The sequence below is a fragment of the Pimephales promelas genome, chromosome 17 (genome assembly GCF_988280905.1).
Source record: "Pimephales promelas chromosome 17, fPimPro1.hap1.1, whole genome shotgun sequence".
Taxonomy (NCBI): Eukaryota; Metazoa; Chordata; class Actinopteri; order Cypriniformes; family Leuciscidae; genus Pimephales; species Pimephales promelas.
The window spans coordinates 11095149-11113056 of NC_142785.1; the positions used below are offsets into that span (position 1 = coordinate 11095149).

The following is a 17908-nucleotide window of genomic DNA, read 5'->3' on the forward strand; positions in this document are numbered from 1 at the left end:
TGATCCACTTGTCCTGTCTGTGCTATAGATGGGATAGCCGTATCCTTCAGCACATTATGGTCCGTGTGGCAAATTCCATTTTTTCAAAATAGTCGTCCTCATTGAAATGTACCGAGCAAACATAATGTCCCTTGATAATCTATTTAGGTGTGTTTGGATAAATATCCAAAGTTAGCCATTTCTTCATCCAGTCAGCGTTTTTAGTTGGATTTCTGTGAAACATGGTATTACCTCCCCTGTTTATTGTCGCAGCTATTTACAATAGAGCGAAAACCCATGACTCTAAACTACGCTTTTACTATTTATAAATTGCTGACTCTGTTACCCAAACACTGAGCGAACTCTCCGCTCCTCGTCACGGCGTGTCTCAGGTGATGCGGTTATCACTCCGTCAAAGTAGCAGTGCTTCGCCTTCAGAGAATAGTTCCCAGGTTTTATACGGTTAAAAGATGTCTGTCTCATTTGACTTTTTTATTTGTACATTCTGTGACTATACAAATCACAACATGTAAATAGGAAAACGTTTGCGTTATTTTGCCACTCATTTGGATTAGTATGAAAGCTGCAACCATTCACATCCAGTCTTTGTGCTAAGCTAGGCTAGCGGTGGGTGCGTCAAACAGACTTATAGCACGCACGGAGATGAAAAAGGTATGTATGGACTTATCTAACTCTGGGGGGTAAGGTGAATAGGCTAAAGTCCCAAAAAGTCGGAGTGTTCCTTTAATTAGCATATTTTTAGATGCTTTATGATGTTTCTCCTTACTTTTAGAAAATAAACCTAAGAAGGAGCTGATCCGCATGCTTCAGCAGATGGGCTATGATTCTGACCCTGTTAAGGCATGGAAAGAGGCTCAGGAGAAGGTACGCACAGCCTAGTGTTAAATCAAGCTTTTGTTTTCTTTGTCTGTTACCTGTATCACATCAATTTTCATTGTTTGGTAGGATGTTGTTGAGGACGATGCTGGGGAGGATGAGGAGAAAGAGGAAGATAAGTCTGGCCCTGATTATAACTATCTTCTCAGCATGCCCATGTGGTTCCTGACCAAAGAAAAGAAAGATGAACTGTGCAGACAGAGAGATGCTAAGGTGACTTTAAGTCTGTGATGGATGAAAACCGAGCTGGTGATCTAGTATAGCAGTAGAGTTTAAAAAGGTTCTCACGCTTTTGTTCTGCAGATGACTGAGTTAAACACGCTCAAGGTGAAGATGCCCTCTGATCTGTGGAAAGAAGATCTGGCAGCTTTTACTGAGGAGCTGGAGGTAAATGAGATGATCATATCACTTTACGTGTATGTAAAAACATTTGGTGTATTCTTTATCTAAAATGACGCTTGCTTTTTGTGAAGAAAAGAGATAATTTGTAATTTCATAAAAATCAGGCCTTCATGTTTTCAAAATTCAGGGTTCGTACGGGTGCTTGAAATCCTTAAATGCTTGAATTTTGATGTTGTGTTTTCAAGGTTTGAAAAGTGCTTAAATTTTGGATAAAATGCTTGAAATTGTAACTGTTTCTTTCACAACAAATACCTATCTGACTGAATATTTTGTTTATTAAATGGCGAAATAAATCATTTGCTGCGGCCTGAGCGCGTTTGTTCCCGGCACCCCCCGCAGCGTTGGCCTGGTTTCATGATTCTATGAAATCCTGGTGCGTTTGCGTGCATCTTACGTCATCACAAACATGCACGACGCATGATAGAAAATAGAACGCGGGTCAATATATTGTGTTTTTTATTAATGTGGTGTTATTATGCGCAGCTGAGTGAACAACATAGGTTTACTGTGTATTGCATTTGGCTCTCTGCTGATTGCAAACGCAGGAGACAGTGGACTTCTAATAATTTGTTAGCCTAAGTCCACGCGCTGTGTGTGTGCGAATACACTGTAGACTTACTCTCGCTCGTATCCAAGGTAAATCAACACTATCATCCCTTACATGTGTTTTTATTTTACTACATACATCATAATCAGCTAAAAGTAAAACGCATGCGCAGGTCACTTTACTAAGTGCGCACCCGAGTCCGGTCCGTGATTCTTTCACATTCACGCGAACCGCGGCACGGTTCGGGAGCAGCCGAACTCAGAGCACCTCCTCAAGGTAGTCTAGGATTCGGTACCTGAGGCAAAATGACTAAATATGCAGCGCGAATAATAAATTTCTAACTCCAAACAATTGGCCTCTGAACCAGATGATAATCTTCATTTGATTCGATCCGTGATACAACCTGACACTCAAATGAACCGATCGCATTTTGCTGATGCAAAAGACACGCACACACACACTGAGAGAAATCTCGGTGTGTCTGTGTGTACCGGCTGTGGTAACATATTAAATAATGACGCAGTTACAAGGTGTGTATAACTGCTTAATCAACATTAACAGTAGCTGCTGTTCAGTTTTCATACTGCTGCTCTCCTTCTAGTCACTTCTGAACTTGACACAACTGATTCTGAACGTCTCTTGATTAAAGCTCAAGGTGACGGGTTGCCGGATATCACAAAAAGAGCAGAACAAGCCCCTTAACTGTCATCGTCCCGGTACCGGGACGCCTAAATTTACTTCACAATATTTCTATTAAATCTTAATCGAATTATGACAAATTATATATTGTTGGAAAGGTCTAAGACTTCTAAATAGATATTCTACCCCTGTTTTGTGTTACAAATTATGTAGGAAGAGTAAATGATGAATTTATGACAAAAGTGCACCTCAAAAAAATCTGCATCATAACATGAGGTCTGACCTTAGTCACAAAAAGTCGATGCACCCACTTTTAATCATTCAAACTTCCATTTTTATGCTAAAAGTTCATAATAAAACATATCTAGTATTTTTCAATAAAAAATAAAAATTATAATATAATATTATCCTCTAAAAATTATAATGTGTATATATATTATCCTAAAATATAATATATTTTATTATCACATATTTTAGTAGTTATCATAAATTTGGTATCATTTGAAAGCTTATAAACTCAGAATTCATCCTGTGAAAACCGTTTTATAATTGAACGTTGCGTTACCATAGAAAGGTACTTATTTTATCAGGCTCCTCCCCTTTTGGGCATCATTATATTCATAATTTATAATCAAAACCTTTTCTAATCTTGACAAAACACATATTGTCAGAAAGGTCTGAGTCTCAAGGTTCCAAATTTTGTGACAATTGATATTTGGACAGAAATGTACTAATTTGTAAAGGCAGAATGTATACAATTAAATTCAATGGAATTCAATGGCACCCGGTGGCTATTTTTGGTACTACGCCTAAACAAAATCTCATGGGAACTTCAATTTTTGTGATATCAACTTCAAATTTGGAACATAACTTGGTTAGATTTATGGCTTTGATTTTATAGTAAATATTTTGTAAAATATATATTTTATGTAAAATAAAAAATATATCGTACAGTATATTTGATTTACTGTAAATTTAAACTTCCATAACTTTTTCATACTTTCATTTTTTAAAGTGTTTTCACTTCAGCAATAATCTGCTGAGTGTTTTCTTTAAAACAAGACCAAACTTGGATATATATTCCAAAGCATTCTTGAATTACAACCATTTAAGTGTGAATAGTGCATTTTAACCCGCTTTCTCAAAAAGGGGGGTGACACCTAAGGGGTTAAAAAACGCAGTATAATAAGCAGACATGGCAAAAAATGTACCGGGGAACACATTTAAACATAATAGTATTGCTAATATTATCCTACCAAATTAAAAGGAAGTTACTAAATTATTATGAATAGAATAGTTCAAAATAAAATATTTAGATCTAAACAAAAGGAAGCTGGAGCGCCGCTGGTGTCCCTTGTATCCTCTGGTGCTCTTGGAAGGGCTGAAAGTTCATAAAAATTGGAAAGAAATCCAAGTCCAGGCACTCAGGGTTACAAAAGTGAAAAAGGCCTTTATTTTACAATCGAGGGCTAAACCATTAAAAGGGGCCGATACGCGTTGGTGGTTTTTAATGGTTTAGCCCTCGATTGTAAAATAAAGGCCTTTTTCACTTTTGTAACCCTGAGTGCCTGGACTTGGATTTCTTTGCAATTTTTATAAAATATTTAGATATTATAAACTGATTGATAAGGTAAAGCAATAACATGAGATTGAGAAATTATTCAGCAACACTTTACTTAAAGTTTAATTGCACCTATGAGTTGTATTTAATGTCAGTCAGTTGGGGGAAGTTCTTCTAAAGGTTTTTTTTAACTATATTTAGCTATAAAAATAGTTTGCCAAATAAATTATTTGCCAAATAAAAGTCAAACAAGGAGAAGAACTTTTCATTTCTGAATTATTTGGGTTTATTTAGTACACAAAGCCCTTTATGATGATTTTTGAGGAATAACTATGTATAAATAACTATATCGTGAAATATATCGTTACCGTGAAATAAAATTAGTCATACCGTGAAACGGAATTTTGGTCATACGGCCCACCCCTACTGCATGTTTTTTGGATCAAATCCTCTAACAACATTTTGAAAAATAAAACCTCTGTTTTGCTTCAATATCTGATCCTTCTGCTATTACGAAACACAATTTCGCCTGTTTATTTCATACTATCTCTTTTAATGTGGAAAAAACACATTTTTTTTTGACTATGTATTGGTTTGTAATTTATGGTGTATAAGGTTCTGGAAAAAACTTTAAAATGGACCTTGAAAGTGCTTGAAAAGTGCTTGAATTTGACCTTGGAAAAGGTGTACGAACCCTGAAAATTAGTATTTCAATGTATAGATTGTGTTGATAGTATAGAATACTATAGATAGGATTAGTGATTTTAAGTAATCCGTTGTTATCTGTTTATGTAAATAGCGTGTAGAACAGAAGGAGATGGAGACACAGACTGCGATACCTCAGGTAAAAGGTAAAGTGGGCAAATCAAAAGTGGTGAAGGTAAAGAACGAGACAATGCCCACACCGCAAGGCCGCCGCGTCATCCCCCGCATCACCAGCACTATGAAGGTTCAGGCCATTAAGAAGGAGGGAGCCAAACGAGGCAAAGCTGCAAAAGTATGTACAGAATAAGATTGCATGAGTGTAGAAAACCGCTTTTGTTAGATTACCTGAATGGTCACCATCACTAAAAAAGAATGCACTGATATTGTGTAGTTACAATGTAATTAAATATATTTTTTTAATAACTAAATATATTTTTTTAATAATAATTTTTTTTAATTTTTTTTAATTTTTTTAGTACCTGTGATGGCAAAGGTTAATTTTCAGTGGCCATTACTCTACTACTCTAGTCTTCAGTGTTTCATGATCCTTCAGGAATGATCATTTGTGTGGGAATGTTTTACAATGTCAGTGTTTTTCATAATCCGACATCTTATAAGTTTAGCTGGTCCTGAAGGAATATTGTGTATTTTTAGAAAGAGGGTGGTGTGGTGATGAAGATGGAGTTTGATGATGAAGCAGACATAGCTGCTGATGGCTCTGAGATTGGACTGACTGCTAGACTCACTAAGAAGATCAAGAAAGAGCCTGCCAAAGACAAAAGTAAGAACACCCAGACATATAATATTTAAAACTTGATGTCTGTGGACTGCTGCTTTTCGTGTCTTTAAGACTGATCTGTCCTGTAACAGACTGGTTTCGCTCAACTAACAGAATGCAAAACATGAGCTTCCACTCTCCTTTGTGTTCTGCAACAGTGGATGTCCATGCTTGTCATGAAATGGGAGGGAGAGAGCGAGAGACCCAATTCCCACCACACTTGCGACACTGGATGAGAATTGATACAATGAAAATGTTTTTAAAACGAGTTCAAAAGTACATCCCACATCAAAATTGAATTGCAAGGTGATCTATTTACAAATTGTCAACAGTGCCTGTTATAAAAGACACATCATTCTTTTACAGTTGTAAACCCATGACAAAAATGCATTAGTTAATCAGCATTTTGTTTTGCTTCCATAGCACATTAATGAAACCTTTGACACGAATAACAATACATTTACTAATAATTCTTATTAATAGGCTCCTATCACTAAAATAAAAGACTAGGAAGTACAGTGGGTATAGAAAAGAATCACCCCCCTGTAAAATAATCAAATTTTCTTGCTTTGCATCCTGAAATGAAGACAGACACAGTTTGTGTTTCATTCAGCTGTTTACTTAGTTTGACTTATAACATCCAAGTGAAAGAAAAAACACCAACATGTCAAAAAAAAATTTATAAAAAAATAAAACAATCACTGGGTTGGAAAAAGGATCACCCCCCTCCTAAAAATGACTTGTAAACCCAACCAGGTGTAGTTAATAACCTCCTCAATAGCAAACAAAGCCAATTGACTTCCAACTGTGATCAGCTGTGGTCATGTTGATTAGCTCAGCATGAAACAAGCTTTTCCTGTAGCATTTCAGTCCTTGTTAATGCAACTGAAGAAAACAATCAAGCATGGGTGGCAAGGCATTGTCAAAAGATCTCCGGGATAAAGTTGTTTGTAGGCACAAGTCAGGAGATGGATACAAAAAAATTTCTAAGGCTTTATCAGTGCCTAGAAGCACAGTGAAGTCTATTGTTAAAGAAGTGGAAGGTATTTGGTACAACACAGACCGTCCCTGGGTCAGGACGTCGCTCCAAACTGGATGAAAGAGCCAGGAGGAAACTGGTCAGAGAGGCTACCAAAAGGCCTACAGCAACTCTGAAGCAGTTGCAGGAATTCATGACAAAGAGTGGTCATTATGTGCATGTGACAACAATATCACAAATTCTCCACAAATGTGGCTTGTATGGGAGGGTTGCAAGAAAAAAGCCACTCCTGCAGTCACGACTGAGCTTTGCCAAAACGCACCTTGAAGATTCTAAGGACATGTGGAAAAAGGTCTTATGGTCAGATAAAACTAAAATTGAATTGTTTGGCCTCAACGCCAAACGATATGTCTGGCGAAAATCCAATACAGCTCACCATCCAAATAACACCATTCCTACAGTAAAGCATGGAGGTGGTAATATCATGTTATGGGGTTGTTTCTCTGCAGCAGGGACTGGAGCACTGGTCAAGATAGAAGGAAAAATGGATGGGGCAAAATACTGTCAAATTCTTGAGGAAAATCTGCTGCTCTCTGCCAGAAAGTTGTCCATGGGAAGAAGATTTATATTCCAACATGACAATGACCCGAAGCACACAGCAAAACGGATCACACAGTGGTTAAAGGAGAAAAAGGTGAATGTCCTTGCATGGCCTAGTCAGAGCCCAGACTTAAACCCCATTGAAAATCTGTGGAATGGCTTGAAGACAGCAGTCCATAAACGGTCACCATCAAATTTAACTGAACTTGAGCAGTTCTGCAAAGAAGAGTGGTCAAATATTGCAACGTCTAGATGTGCAAAGATAGTAGAGACATATACCAACAGATTAAAGGCTGTAATTAAAGCAAAAGGTGGTTCAACAAAATACTGAAACAAGGGGGTGATCCTTTTTCCAACTCAGTGATTGTTGTTTTATTTTTTATAATTTTTTTTTTTGACATGTTGGTGTTTTTTCTTTCACTTGGATGTTATAAGTCAAACTAAGTAAACAGCTGAATGAAACAAAAACTGTGTCTTCATTTCAGGATGCAAAGCAAGAAAATTTGATTATTTTACAGGGGGGTGATTCTTTTCTATACCCACTGTATTTAGGTCCGAACACAGCACAAATCATCTATGAAAATCAAATCAGCTTCAAACACATTAACCTGTTCTTTGGGCTTATTAAATGAGTAAAGAAACAAATAAGCAAATTATTAATCAAAGCATTCATTATTAATCAATATGTGACACGCTCTGGCAAAATGAGTCAGAAGTCGCAACGTTCCATTTTAAGATATAGGCCGATTATGTGAAAAAACAATGAAATAACAAAAAAAATTTTTTTTTGCTAATTTCGAATAACAGACATTCAAAAATAATCTCCCAAAGTTTCGTAGTCCAGATAATTGAGTAAAGGTATTTAAATGACGATTAAAGTTGTCAAAGCTTTAAATTCGCTGAAATAAACATTGCTTTTCTCAACTCCCATGTAAGGCTGTAACGATCGCGACACTCGGGCTGTTTACACCTGGCCACTTCATGCATTTTATCAGATCGGATAGCTATCTGATTTATCAAAACGATTCCATTTACACCTGGTCACATAAATGTATTTTTGCAAAACAGATATAAATCCGATCTTCAATTCCCGCGCTATATGCGGATTTAATGAAGTGCACGTCAAGTCAAGTCACATTTATTTATATAGCGCTTTTCACAATACAGATTGTATCAAAGCAGCTTCACAGTGATAACATGTAAGTAGCACAACACAGATCAACAACATTGCTAAACACTAAATAACCCCAACTGAGCAAGCTCAAAGCAAGCCAAAAGCAAGGCGACAGTGGCAAGGAACCAAACTCCATCAGATTGGATGGAGAAAAAACCTTGGGAGAACCCAGGCTCAGTCGGGGGCCAGTTCTCCTCTGGCTTACATTCATATTGTTTAAATATAAATATTAAATATAAATATTGTTTATGAATCAAACGGCGCCATAACATATCGCAGGCGTTGAGTCGTCTCATCACAGGCGTTGAGTCGTCTCATCACAGGCGTTGGGGCATCCGAAATCCCCGTGAGAGGCTGGACACAAAACTGGACCTGACGAACGCCATTTTTCTCGGGACAAGCGTCCCGAGATAACAGCAGAAAGGCAGATGGGAAATAATTAGCATAGCTGATGTTCATAATGATTTCCGTTATAACTCACAAACTCTCCGTAACCCGAACTCTCCGCAACCCAACCATACGCGCCGACCCGTTTGTCTAAAAGGCTGTCGAGCCCCACTGGTGCGTTAAGCAGTTTCAGTGGCAAACGGTTCCGTATGGCATAACAGAGGACTAGAAGGTAAGCATTATGTGAATGCTTGACTAAAGAGATGCGTCTTTAATCTAGTTTTAAACTGTGTCAACACGTCACCGAAAGCAACAGATATGAGCTGCATTTTAGATCATCGGCTAATTTCAAAATCAGCAAAGACGGTGATAAGAGAGAGCGGCAACAGAACTGGTATCATTTCGTTTCTTTACTTTTAATGAAGATGGTAGTGTTAATCGTCTGCGACTTACTTTCACTTTGATTTGCAATAGAATGCAGCGCGTTGGCTTGATAGGCGTTCAGCTGCTCATCTGAGGTGATGCGTGTTGCAGTAGCGTCGTCATATCTGACTAAAATAGCATGACATATAGCCTGTAACACGCTCTCACGCGTTTATTTATTTATTTATTTTTAGCATTTTTGGGAGTAGTAACATTTACATATGTGGTTTCAAGAACCAGATGCATTTACACTTGTCCAGTTTCGTCTGGAATGCGGCCCAGACCACCTCCTGAAGTGGTTTGAGCGATCGGATTCAAATCCGTCTCGAATTCGTTTCGGGGGGCATTTACACCTTGTGTTTTCACGATCGGATAGCTATCCGATTACAGAAAAAGGCGGCAGCACGTGAACTGAAGCTCGTCTCATGAACCGAAAGTCAGCGTATAAGGTATCCTACTTGCCTCACAGACTTGAGAAATATATATATTGAAATGTCTACTTTTAAACAAAACCATTCAAAACGAAAGAAAAGAGACTGCTCTCTGCTTATGTGGGCTAATCCGTATGAAAAGTGAATTTCTCTCTGGCTCCTCTGTTCAATCTTTCTGATTTTAGAACATTTTTGTAAAAGTGCCTTTTTAAATATTTATTCCAAAAAACTTAAATAATTTGAGCTTCAGCCTGGTAAAATCGCATTTATATATAAATGTATTTGGTCAAATTAAGCTATAAAATAAATAGTTTATCTTTTAAAATGCAATGGATTTTGAATGATATCAACAAAAAACCGGGCAAAAAAACGTTAAAAGTGATTTTCTCAATTGGGAAAAAAAGGGCAGACGACCGGAATTCAAATGTGTATATCTTTACAACCATTCAAGGTATGACTTTGACTAAGATATCATTTGAAAGTTTATGGTGTCCTCTTTCCATTAATACCAAAATCTAAATTTTTAAATTTGGGTCACTGTGACTCATTTTGCTGGATCAGGTCACATATTTCTTTCATTAAGTGCAGTAACTGATAGGCTAATATTACGTTTATTTCTTGGAAATGCACATTTGACAGTATTTGATTCTCAAATCAAGCTCAGTGCCTTAAAGTTAACTTTTATTAACAGTAACAATCCTCTTTTTTTATATAAATTTGGCATCACATTTTTTTTTATGGAATAATATTGAGCTTTAAAGTGCTGGAAAAAAGTGCTTCACTTAAAGGAACACTCCGACTTTTTGGGACTTTAGCCTATTCACCATATCCCCCAGAGTTAGATAAGTCCATGCATACCTTTTTCATCTCCGTGCGTGCTATAAGTCTGTTTGACGCACCCACCGCTAGCCTAGCTTAGCACAAAGACTGGATGTGAATGGTTGCAGCTTTCATACTAATCCAAATGAGTGGCAAAATAACGCAAACGTTTTCCTATTTATATGTTGTGATTTGTATAGTCACAGAGTGTACAAATAACAAAGTCAAATGAGACACAGACATCTTTTAACTGTATAAAACCTGGGAACTATTCTCTGAAGGCGAAGCACTGCTACTTTGGCGGAGTGATAACCGCATCACCTGAGACACGCCGTGGTGAGGAGCGGAGAGTTCGCTCAGAGTTTGGGTAACAGAGTCAGCAATTTATAAATAGTAAAAGCGTAGTTTACAGTCATGGGTTTTCGCTTGTAAATAGCTGCGACTGTAAACAGGGGAGGTAATACCATGTTTCACAGAAACTAAAAACGCTGACTGGATGAAGAAATGGCTAACTTACTTACTCTGATGATCCAAACACACCTGAATAGATTATCAAGGGACATTATGTTTGCTCGGTACATTTCAATGAGGACGACTATTTTGAAAAAATGGAATTTGCCACACGGACGATAATGTGCTGAAGGATACGGCCATCCCATCTATAGCACAGACAGGACAAGTGGATCACCTGCGGCTGAGGTAAGTGTTCCGTTATGTTTTTAGATGACCTACTGTAACAGTGCCATTAGCCAGATCTAATGTAACGTTAGTGACACTATTATATGATTAGGGTATGAATATGTTTTTATCTTGATGCGGCGCGGACGTGCTTGGAAAAAAACGAGCGCGTAGAACTTGCACCTAGTGCGCCTAGTAGCCTAAATTTGAAAACCATGGAAATAACGAACTTGAGCATGCAAAAGGGTACGATAGGCTGTGAGTTCATTGTGCAAAAACAATTTGTGCTATTACTTTCCCCTTATTCTATCCTATAGTAATGCAATTATACTATATATTATATGCTGTTGAATGCATTTGGTTCAGCTAATAAATTGCATTTAAAATATTGATTCCTGTAATAATAATTATTTATTCATGTTCTGTGATATTTATAAATCTGGATGCGTTTTTGTTTGGAATTCAATGAAACATGGTACTGTATTACCTGGTTTCCCCTGTTTATTGTCACAGCTCATACAATAAAGCAAACACCCATGATAAACTATGCTTTTCTATCTAACGTTAGTAATTGCTGACTCTTTACTCCAACACTGAGCGAACTCTCTGCTCCTCGTCACGGTGCGTCTCAGGTGATGGTTATCACTCTGCCAAGTAGCAGTGCTTTGCCTTCAGAAAATATAGTATTTATTCGGTTAAAAGATGTCAGTCTCATATGGCCTTGATATTTGTACAGTCTGTGACTATATAAACCACAACATGTAAATAGGAAAACGTTTGTGTTATTTTGTCACTCATTTGGATTAGTATGAAAGCTGCAACCATTCACATCCAGTCTTTGTGCTAAGCTAGGCTAGCGGTGGGTGCGTCAAACAGACTTATAGCACGCACGGAGATGAAAAAGGTATGTATGGACTTATCTAACTCTGGGGGATAAGATGAATAGGCTAAAGTCCCAAAAAGTCGGAGTGTTCCTTTAAGCTGGTTTAACTCTGAAATTAATAATGTAAAAAACATTTCTCCCACATTACCATGGTTAGAGTTTGTGTTACTACATTAAATCCATGGTCAATGTTGGTGATTTGTGGGCTGAAAAGCCTTTTATAACTTGTTCGTTCATAGCACAATGTTTTTTTCTGGTCTCCACGTCAGCGCGGTTTATGGTCTATAACAGAATTTTAAGCGGAATGTTAATGCTTCTAATCTTGTTACGATGTTAATTTATGCAGTGAATTCAAACGCTTTTTCTTTGGATCTCCCAGCGCTATGTAGTAACCGTATAGTGATCAAAGCCTGGTTTGCGAGTGAACCTGTTCTGAGCTTTGTCTAAAATTGGACCTAGCTGATAAATGGTCCGCACTTCGCAACTCAAATGAGAAGCATTGTTTTATTCTGCTTTTGTTTGTTTGCTGTTTGTTTTTCGTATGCAACAGAAATGGCAGCTTTTATCAGTTGGGCATTGTGGTGGTTGCGCCAGTGCGACCTCTGATAAAATTGTCGCGCCTGCAAAAAAAGGTTGCAGTCTGGAGCCCTGGTGTAGTACCATGAAATTCTGATCCTAATGTTTCATCTTGATTATGTGGCAGACTCAAAGTCAGGCAAGCAGACCACTCTCTCCTTCAAACCGGTCCAGAAGAAGAGCCCCTTTTCTTCAGATGGGGAGTCTAAGTCTGATATGGAGTTCATCCCAGAGGAAGTGGCTCCAAGAGAGAAGATACAACGTAAGGGTGAGGGTCTTTTTACATGCACATTTCTATCTATAATATTTATGTCGAATGAAGTCCTATATAACCTTATATTCTACTACTGTTTTTTTTTTTCTAGTATAATTCTAAAAATGTGCTCCATACAGGTTGTGGTAATAAACTTGAATCACAGCTTTGATCCTAAAACTAAGCATTAGACATTTTGTTTGGAGATATATATATATTTATGGCCACAAAGCAGCAACACTAATTCTATAGTCACTCCATTCAAGCCTCTGAATTTTAAACCTCTGGGGTCTGAGGTGTTTTCTTGGTCCTGGAGGTGTTCTGACATGATCTGACATTGGTGCTTTTTTCTTTTGCTTGTGACATATTCATGGCTAAAGTCGGATTACACTGTATTCAGCGCAAACTCTGCTACAATAATATGGCTGCAGCATGTATGTAAAAGTTTGTAGTTTTGAGATAATGACGTTTATGCGTGGTTTGTGAACAAACTAAAACAAAATTCACTGAAATAAGGTCATGAAACCCATACTGATTATTTTTCACAAGATTTTTTTAAAAATTGTACCACATAGCCTAGAGTATTTGCTCAAACTGTGTGAAAGTCTTCCTGAGTACTCATTCAGATAAGTAGGGCTGCAACTAACGATTATTTTGATAATCGATTAATCGGACAATTATTTTTTCGATTAATCGGATAAAATTATATTTAATTTTTTTGTTTATTATAACTAAATAAAACCCTAAATCAGGGTTGTGGCGAGTAGGGTGAGGCCTCATTGATCTGATAATCACTATTTTGTGTGTTAAAATCTACTTAATACGAACAACTTCATTATAAAGAAAAACAACAAATAAAATATATGACAAACCTATGACAAATGCTATTGTAAACTAGATTAGTGGATAACTCAGCAAAACTTTAATAGCCTAGAAAGATCACAAGTGCACAATAATTGTATAAAATCTGAACATTTAGTGAAAAAAAAAACATTCCTTAGTGGGGAACAAATAAGAGACAAGAAGTGTAGCATTAAATTTGGTAAAACGTTACACATTGCTCTAGGGCTGGGCGATAAAACGATAACGATAAATATCGCGATATAATTTTTCTCGATAAAACTATATCATATAAATATAAATGATATATGTTCGATAATGTTTATGCGCCAAAAGCGGAACGAACTCATTTGAACCGCACGCGCCACACGGAGCATTTATCCGCTCGGCTCATAGTCCAAACGGCGGCAGGGCACTGAGCGCAGCGCGAGCTCACTACTAGAGCAGACATGATTACTCTGATCGTCTCGCTCACGAGATCCAGTGAGACGCGCTTGAGTTCAGCGAAGAACACAAATGTCAAGTTTAAAGGCAGATGAAACACGCTGGCAAAAAGGAGAAACACTGCGTGCAACGGTCCCGTCAGAATCTGAATTGATACTGAATCCATTTAGCCTACCATGTTATAAATCTACACCTCCAGGCTCCAGCATCCTCACGCAATGACGGTCACCTCCAATGACGCAAAGACATGCTTGAATCTCCTACGGAAATGCAGCAGTACCACTGGAAATAAAAACATTATTACAAGCTTACCGCTTTGAATCGAGCTAAGGCAATCAGATAGTTTTGAACACTGGTAGCCTACTGTAAGGTTAGCCTAGTAATATTAACTGCACCATGAAATGTGGGATATAGATATTGAATTGTATAATATTATTAATGTAGACAATGTATTAAATGACTAATGGAATATAAGTACAGCATTTAATAATGTATTTAACTGGTAGGCTACTGTTTTTCATACAAATACCACAGAAACCATAAAAAGTTAAATTTTGCCATGATAGTGAGGTGCTAAGTTATAGGCTATACCTGGTTTTATCTGTGGTTATTATGATCTAAATGCATGATACTGGATGACAAATGATTCATATGGTTCATTTTAATAAAACTCAAACAGTCAGAATATTACATTTTACCAAATAAAAATATGGTCGTTACATTTAAAAAAAAAACAGATGTTACTGTTTTTGTCAATGAACATAAATTTAACATTAGCTTAGTATTAGCTTGAGTTAGGATGCAGATTTATTGTCAACTCACTGTCAAATATGCATTTCGAGACAAAACATGTCATTTGAATATTGTTGCCTGCACTGTAAACTGTGCTGAAGAAATATTTTTCTATTCAGATATTTATTTTAAGGAAAAATGTTTGAATATTCTACCTCATATTTGTGAAATGTTCTCTTGTTTGTCAAGTCTTTGTCATGATATGTTCTGACAATAAATAAAGAGTAGGTTAAAACCACAATTAACACTCTGGTTTATACTTTCACTTAGGAGCAAAAATCTGCCTTTAAACTTGAAAGAAATAAAGATTTGACATTTATCATGATAATTATCGATATCGACTGATATAAAAAAAAAAATATCGTGATAATTTTTTTAGGCCATATATCGCCCAGCCCTAGTATTATGACATGATTGTGAAAGATTTAAACAGTGCTGAACACAGCGCTTATGCGCACTGCAAGCGCTGAATGAAGCCTTGTTTATACTCGACGCGTCCGCAAGAGCGCGAGTCTCCGCTGCCTGTGCGCGCACCTCTCCAAACGGACGAGGCATTTATACTTGACGCACTCGCCGTTGTGCTATTCTGTGAAACGACAGGGGGCGAACTCGGAGTAATTCTCCTCTAAACCACCAGGAATCAGCAGTGAATAAGTACTTTGCCGTTTATTAGTAGTTTATTAATTGCTAATTCATAAAAGAGTAAATGCAGTAGGTTTATTGTAGCCTACTTTCACTGCATGTAAACTAGTTAAACAACTGAAGCCTTATTGGAGAGTGTTTAAACCTTAATTTTACCAGCAGGGCTTAATTCTGCTATTGTAGGCTTATTTTGTAGATGTAACCAATGACTTTAGACAAGTGTAAACTAGGTGCTTAATGCAAATGTGTTCCTGTTCACAAAATGAGATGTTATGGTCGCCTATCAATGCAAATGTCTCTGTGTATAGAAGGTCATACAGATCATAACAGTTCGGCCAGATTCGGCTTGTAGTCGTCCATCTTCGGATGCGGCGCCGCGCACAAAGTTACAAAAAGTGCCGTGCACACCGCCAGGCGCAATGGGGTCTTGCGGAACCTACGCGCACGACCGCCCACACCGCAATGACGTCAATTTTGCCGCGCGCCCTTCACGCTCTTGCGGACGCGTCGAGTATAAACAAGGCTTGATGCGCTTGAAGAAACACGGAGTCACAGGATGGCGCGCAGCTCTTCGAGTCCACCGCATTGAAAAGTTAAAAGCACCAAGGAAAGAGAAAGACATATCGATGCATAGTGTATTGTACAGAATCTATGCAATAGTTTATTCAGCCTTTTCTTTTAACAGTTTTAAATTTCAGTTAGGCTACTGTGCACGTGAAGAACAATTATAGTGCGCTGACTCTACTCTAGTGTTGTGATCTAACCGACACTCAGACTCAGTAGAAAGTGATTAAGTTACAGCAATAAAAGACTAGCAAGATAGTCATTTTATGAAACCATAGACCTAGCTATCTACCTATCAATAATAATAATATTACCATTTAATCATCTTGGAAAGAGTTTCATCGTGTTGACTGTCGTAACCGAACGCGACGCGCTGTTTGAACACCGGCATATGGATAATGATAACAGCCGCAATGGAGGGAAAAGCTTACGTCAACTTGAATTTAATGACTTAAATATACATTTCTATCCCACATTATACTATAGTATGGCTTCATATAGTATAAAGTAGACACGATTGGTTTCAAAACGGCGAATTGTGCTGAAAGGTGAGTGATTTTCTTGTATGCGGCATATTGATAGCGGTTCGCTGATGCCCGCAAATTAGTTCAAACAACTCACGGAATCAAGAGCGCGCATGAGGGACAGAAGATAATGTGCTCCAAACAGTCCGTGTTGCGCGCGCGAGGCAGGGTAGAGTGGCGAGGGAGAGAGACCTTGCATGTGTGTGCCTCATGAAGCGCATGTAAGAAGCGCATGTAACATGTAAACAATCCCTGTGACAATCAGACCAACTAATCGATAATGGCATTCGTTGACAATAGGCATAGGGCTGCAACAACTAATCGATAAAATCGATTATAATCGATTATGAAAATCGTTGTCAACGAATGTCATTATCGATTAGTTGGTCTTATTACGTCACGGGGATTGTTTAAACTTTACATGCTATATGCGCTTCTTACATGCGTCTTCATGAGGCACACACGCAGTCTCTCTCCCTCGCTGCTCTACCCTGCCTCGCGTGCGCAACATGGACGGTTTGGAGCACATTACCTTTTGTCTTGCATGCGCACTCTTGATTCCGTGAGTTTGAACTACTTTGCGGACATCAGGAAACCGCTATCAATATGCAGCATACATGAAAATCATTCACCTTTCGGCAAATTCGCCGTTTTGAAACCAAAATAGTTGACCTACGTCAATCGTGTTTATAATTTCACCAACAGTTATTTGGATTGCCTCCACCAAACAAAACAATAAGCAAATCAGAACACTGCGCGCCAAAACAGCAGTATGCGCGCAAGCGTGAACCTGTAGTGTTTCTTCCACAGTCCACTAGCTCGTGGCCGTCAAGGGGCCGCACGCGAGGATGGCATCAGCGCGCTCACTGTGCAGAAACAAGCCCGCACGTGGATGGCATTCTGTCCGTGTATACAGTTTTTTGCTCTCGTATCCTGTGCGCGAGTTTTGAGACTAACCGTTCCCACCACGCGCATCATGCGCTGTGCGTAGGGCACCAAGTGCTGAGGGGGCACTAAAAATAGCCTAATGAAAAATCAATCATCAAACTTCTTGTTATCAGATTCAGCGAGTTCAATCCCCAGCGACGCCGAGCAGAGAGCACGTCAGAAACAGAGGACCGGGTGTGTGTGTGTGTTCTGAGCCTCATTGGCCTGTCACTGCTCGTCAATGTCAGAATATTTGAGATGACCAATCAAATCAAAGTAGTCGGGCTTTATGTTCACAGACGCTGAGCGCGAATTTTAATAGTGCAATAGTGGTGGAAATTTTGATTCTTTTCAGAGACTCGTTCATTTTTAGTTCGTTCACCAAAATGATTCGTTCAGACTCGTTCACTGATTCGTTCAGTTTTTTTTTCCATATACATCAGCAGCAGGTGCGGCAAAATGTG

At 38.2% G+C, this 17908-nt stretch overlaps 1 protein-coding gene across 3 annotated transcripts in view; it reads left to right on the forward strand.

The window, feature by feature from the left end:
* Window positions 1-17908, forward strand: part of top2a (DNA topoisomerase II alpha) — a 182634-nt gene that overhangs the window by 138906 nt on the left and 25820 nt on the right. For 2 of the 3 annotated variants that reach the window (XM_039685302.2, XM_089121899.1), the window contains 6 exons: window positions 773-864; window positions 946-1089; window positions 1180-1263; window positions 4825-5022; window positions 5385-5511; window positions 12586-12726. In XM_039685302.2, coding sequence (XP_039541236.2) covers window positions 773-864; window positions 946-1089; window positions 1180-1263; window positions 4825-5022; window positions 5385-5511; window positions 12586-12726 — 786 coding nt within the window. The remainder of the gene's footprint in view (window positions 1-772; window positions 865-945; window positions 1090-1179; window positions 1264-4824; window positions 5023-5384; window positions 5512-12585; window positions 12727-17908) is intronic. The other variant, XM_089121900.1, reaches the window with a different exon arrangement.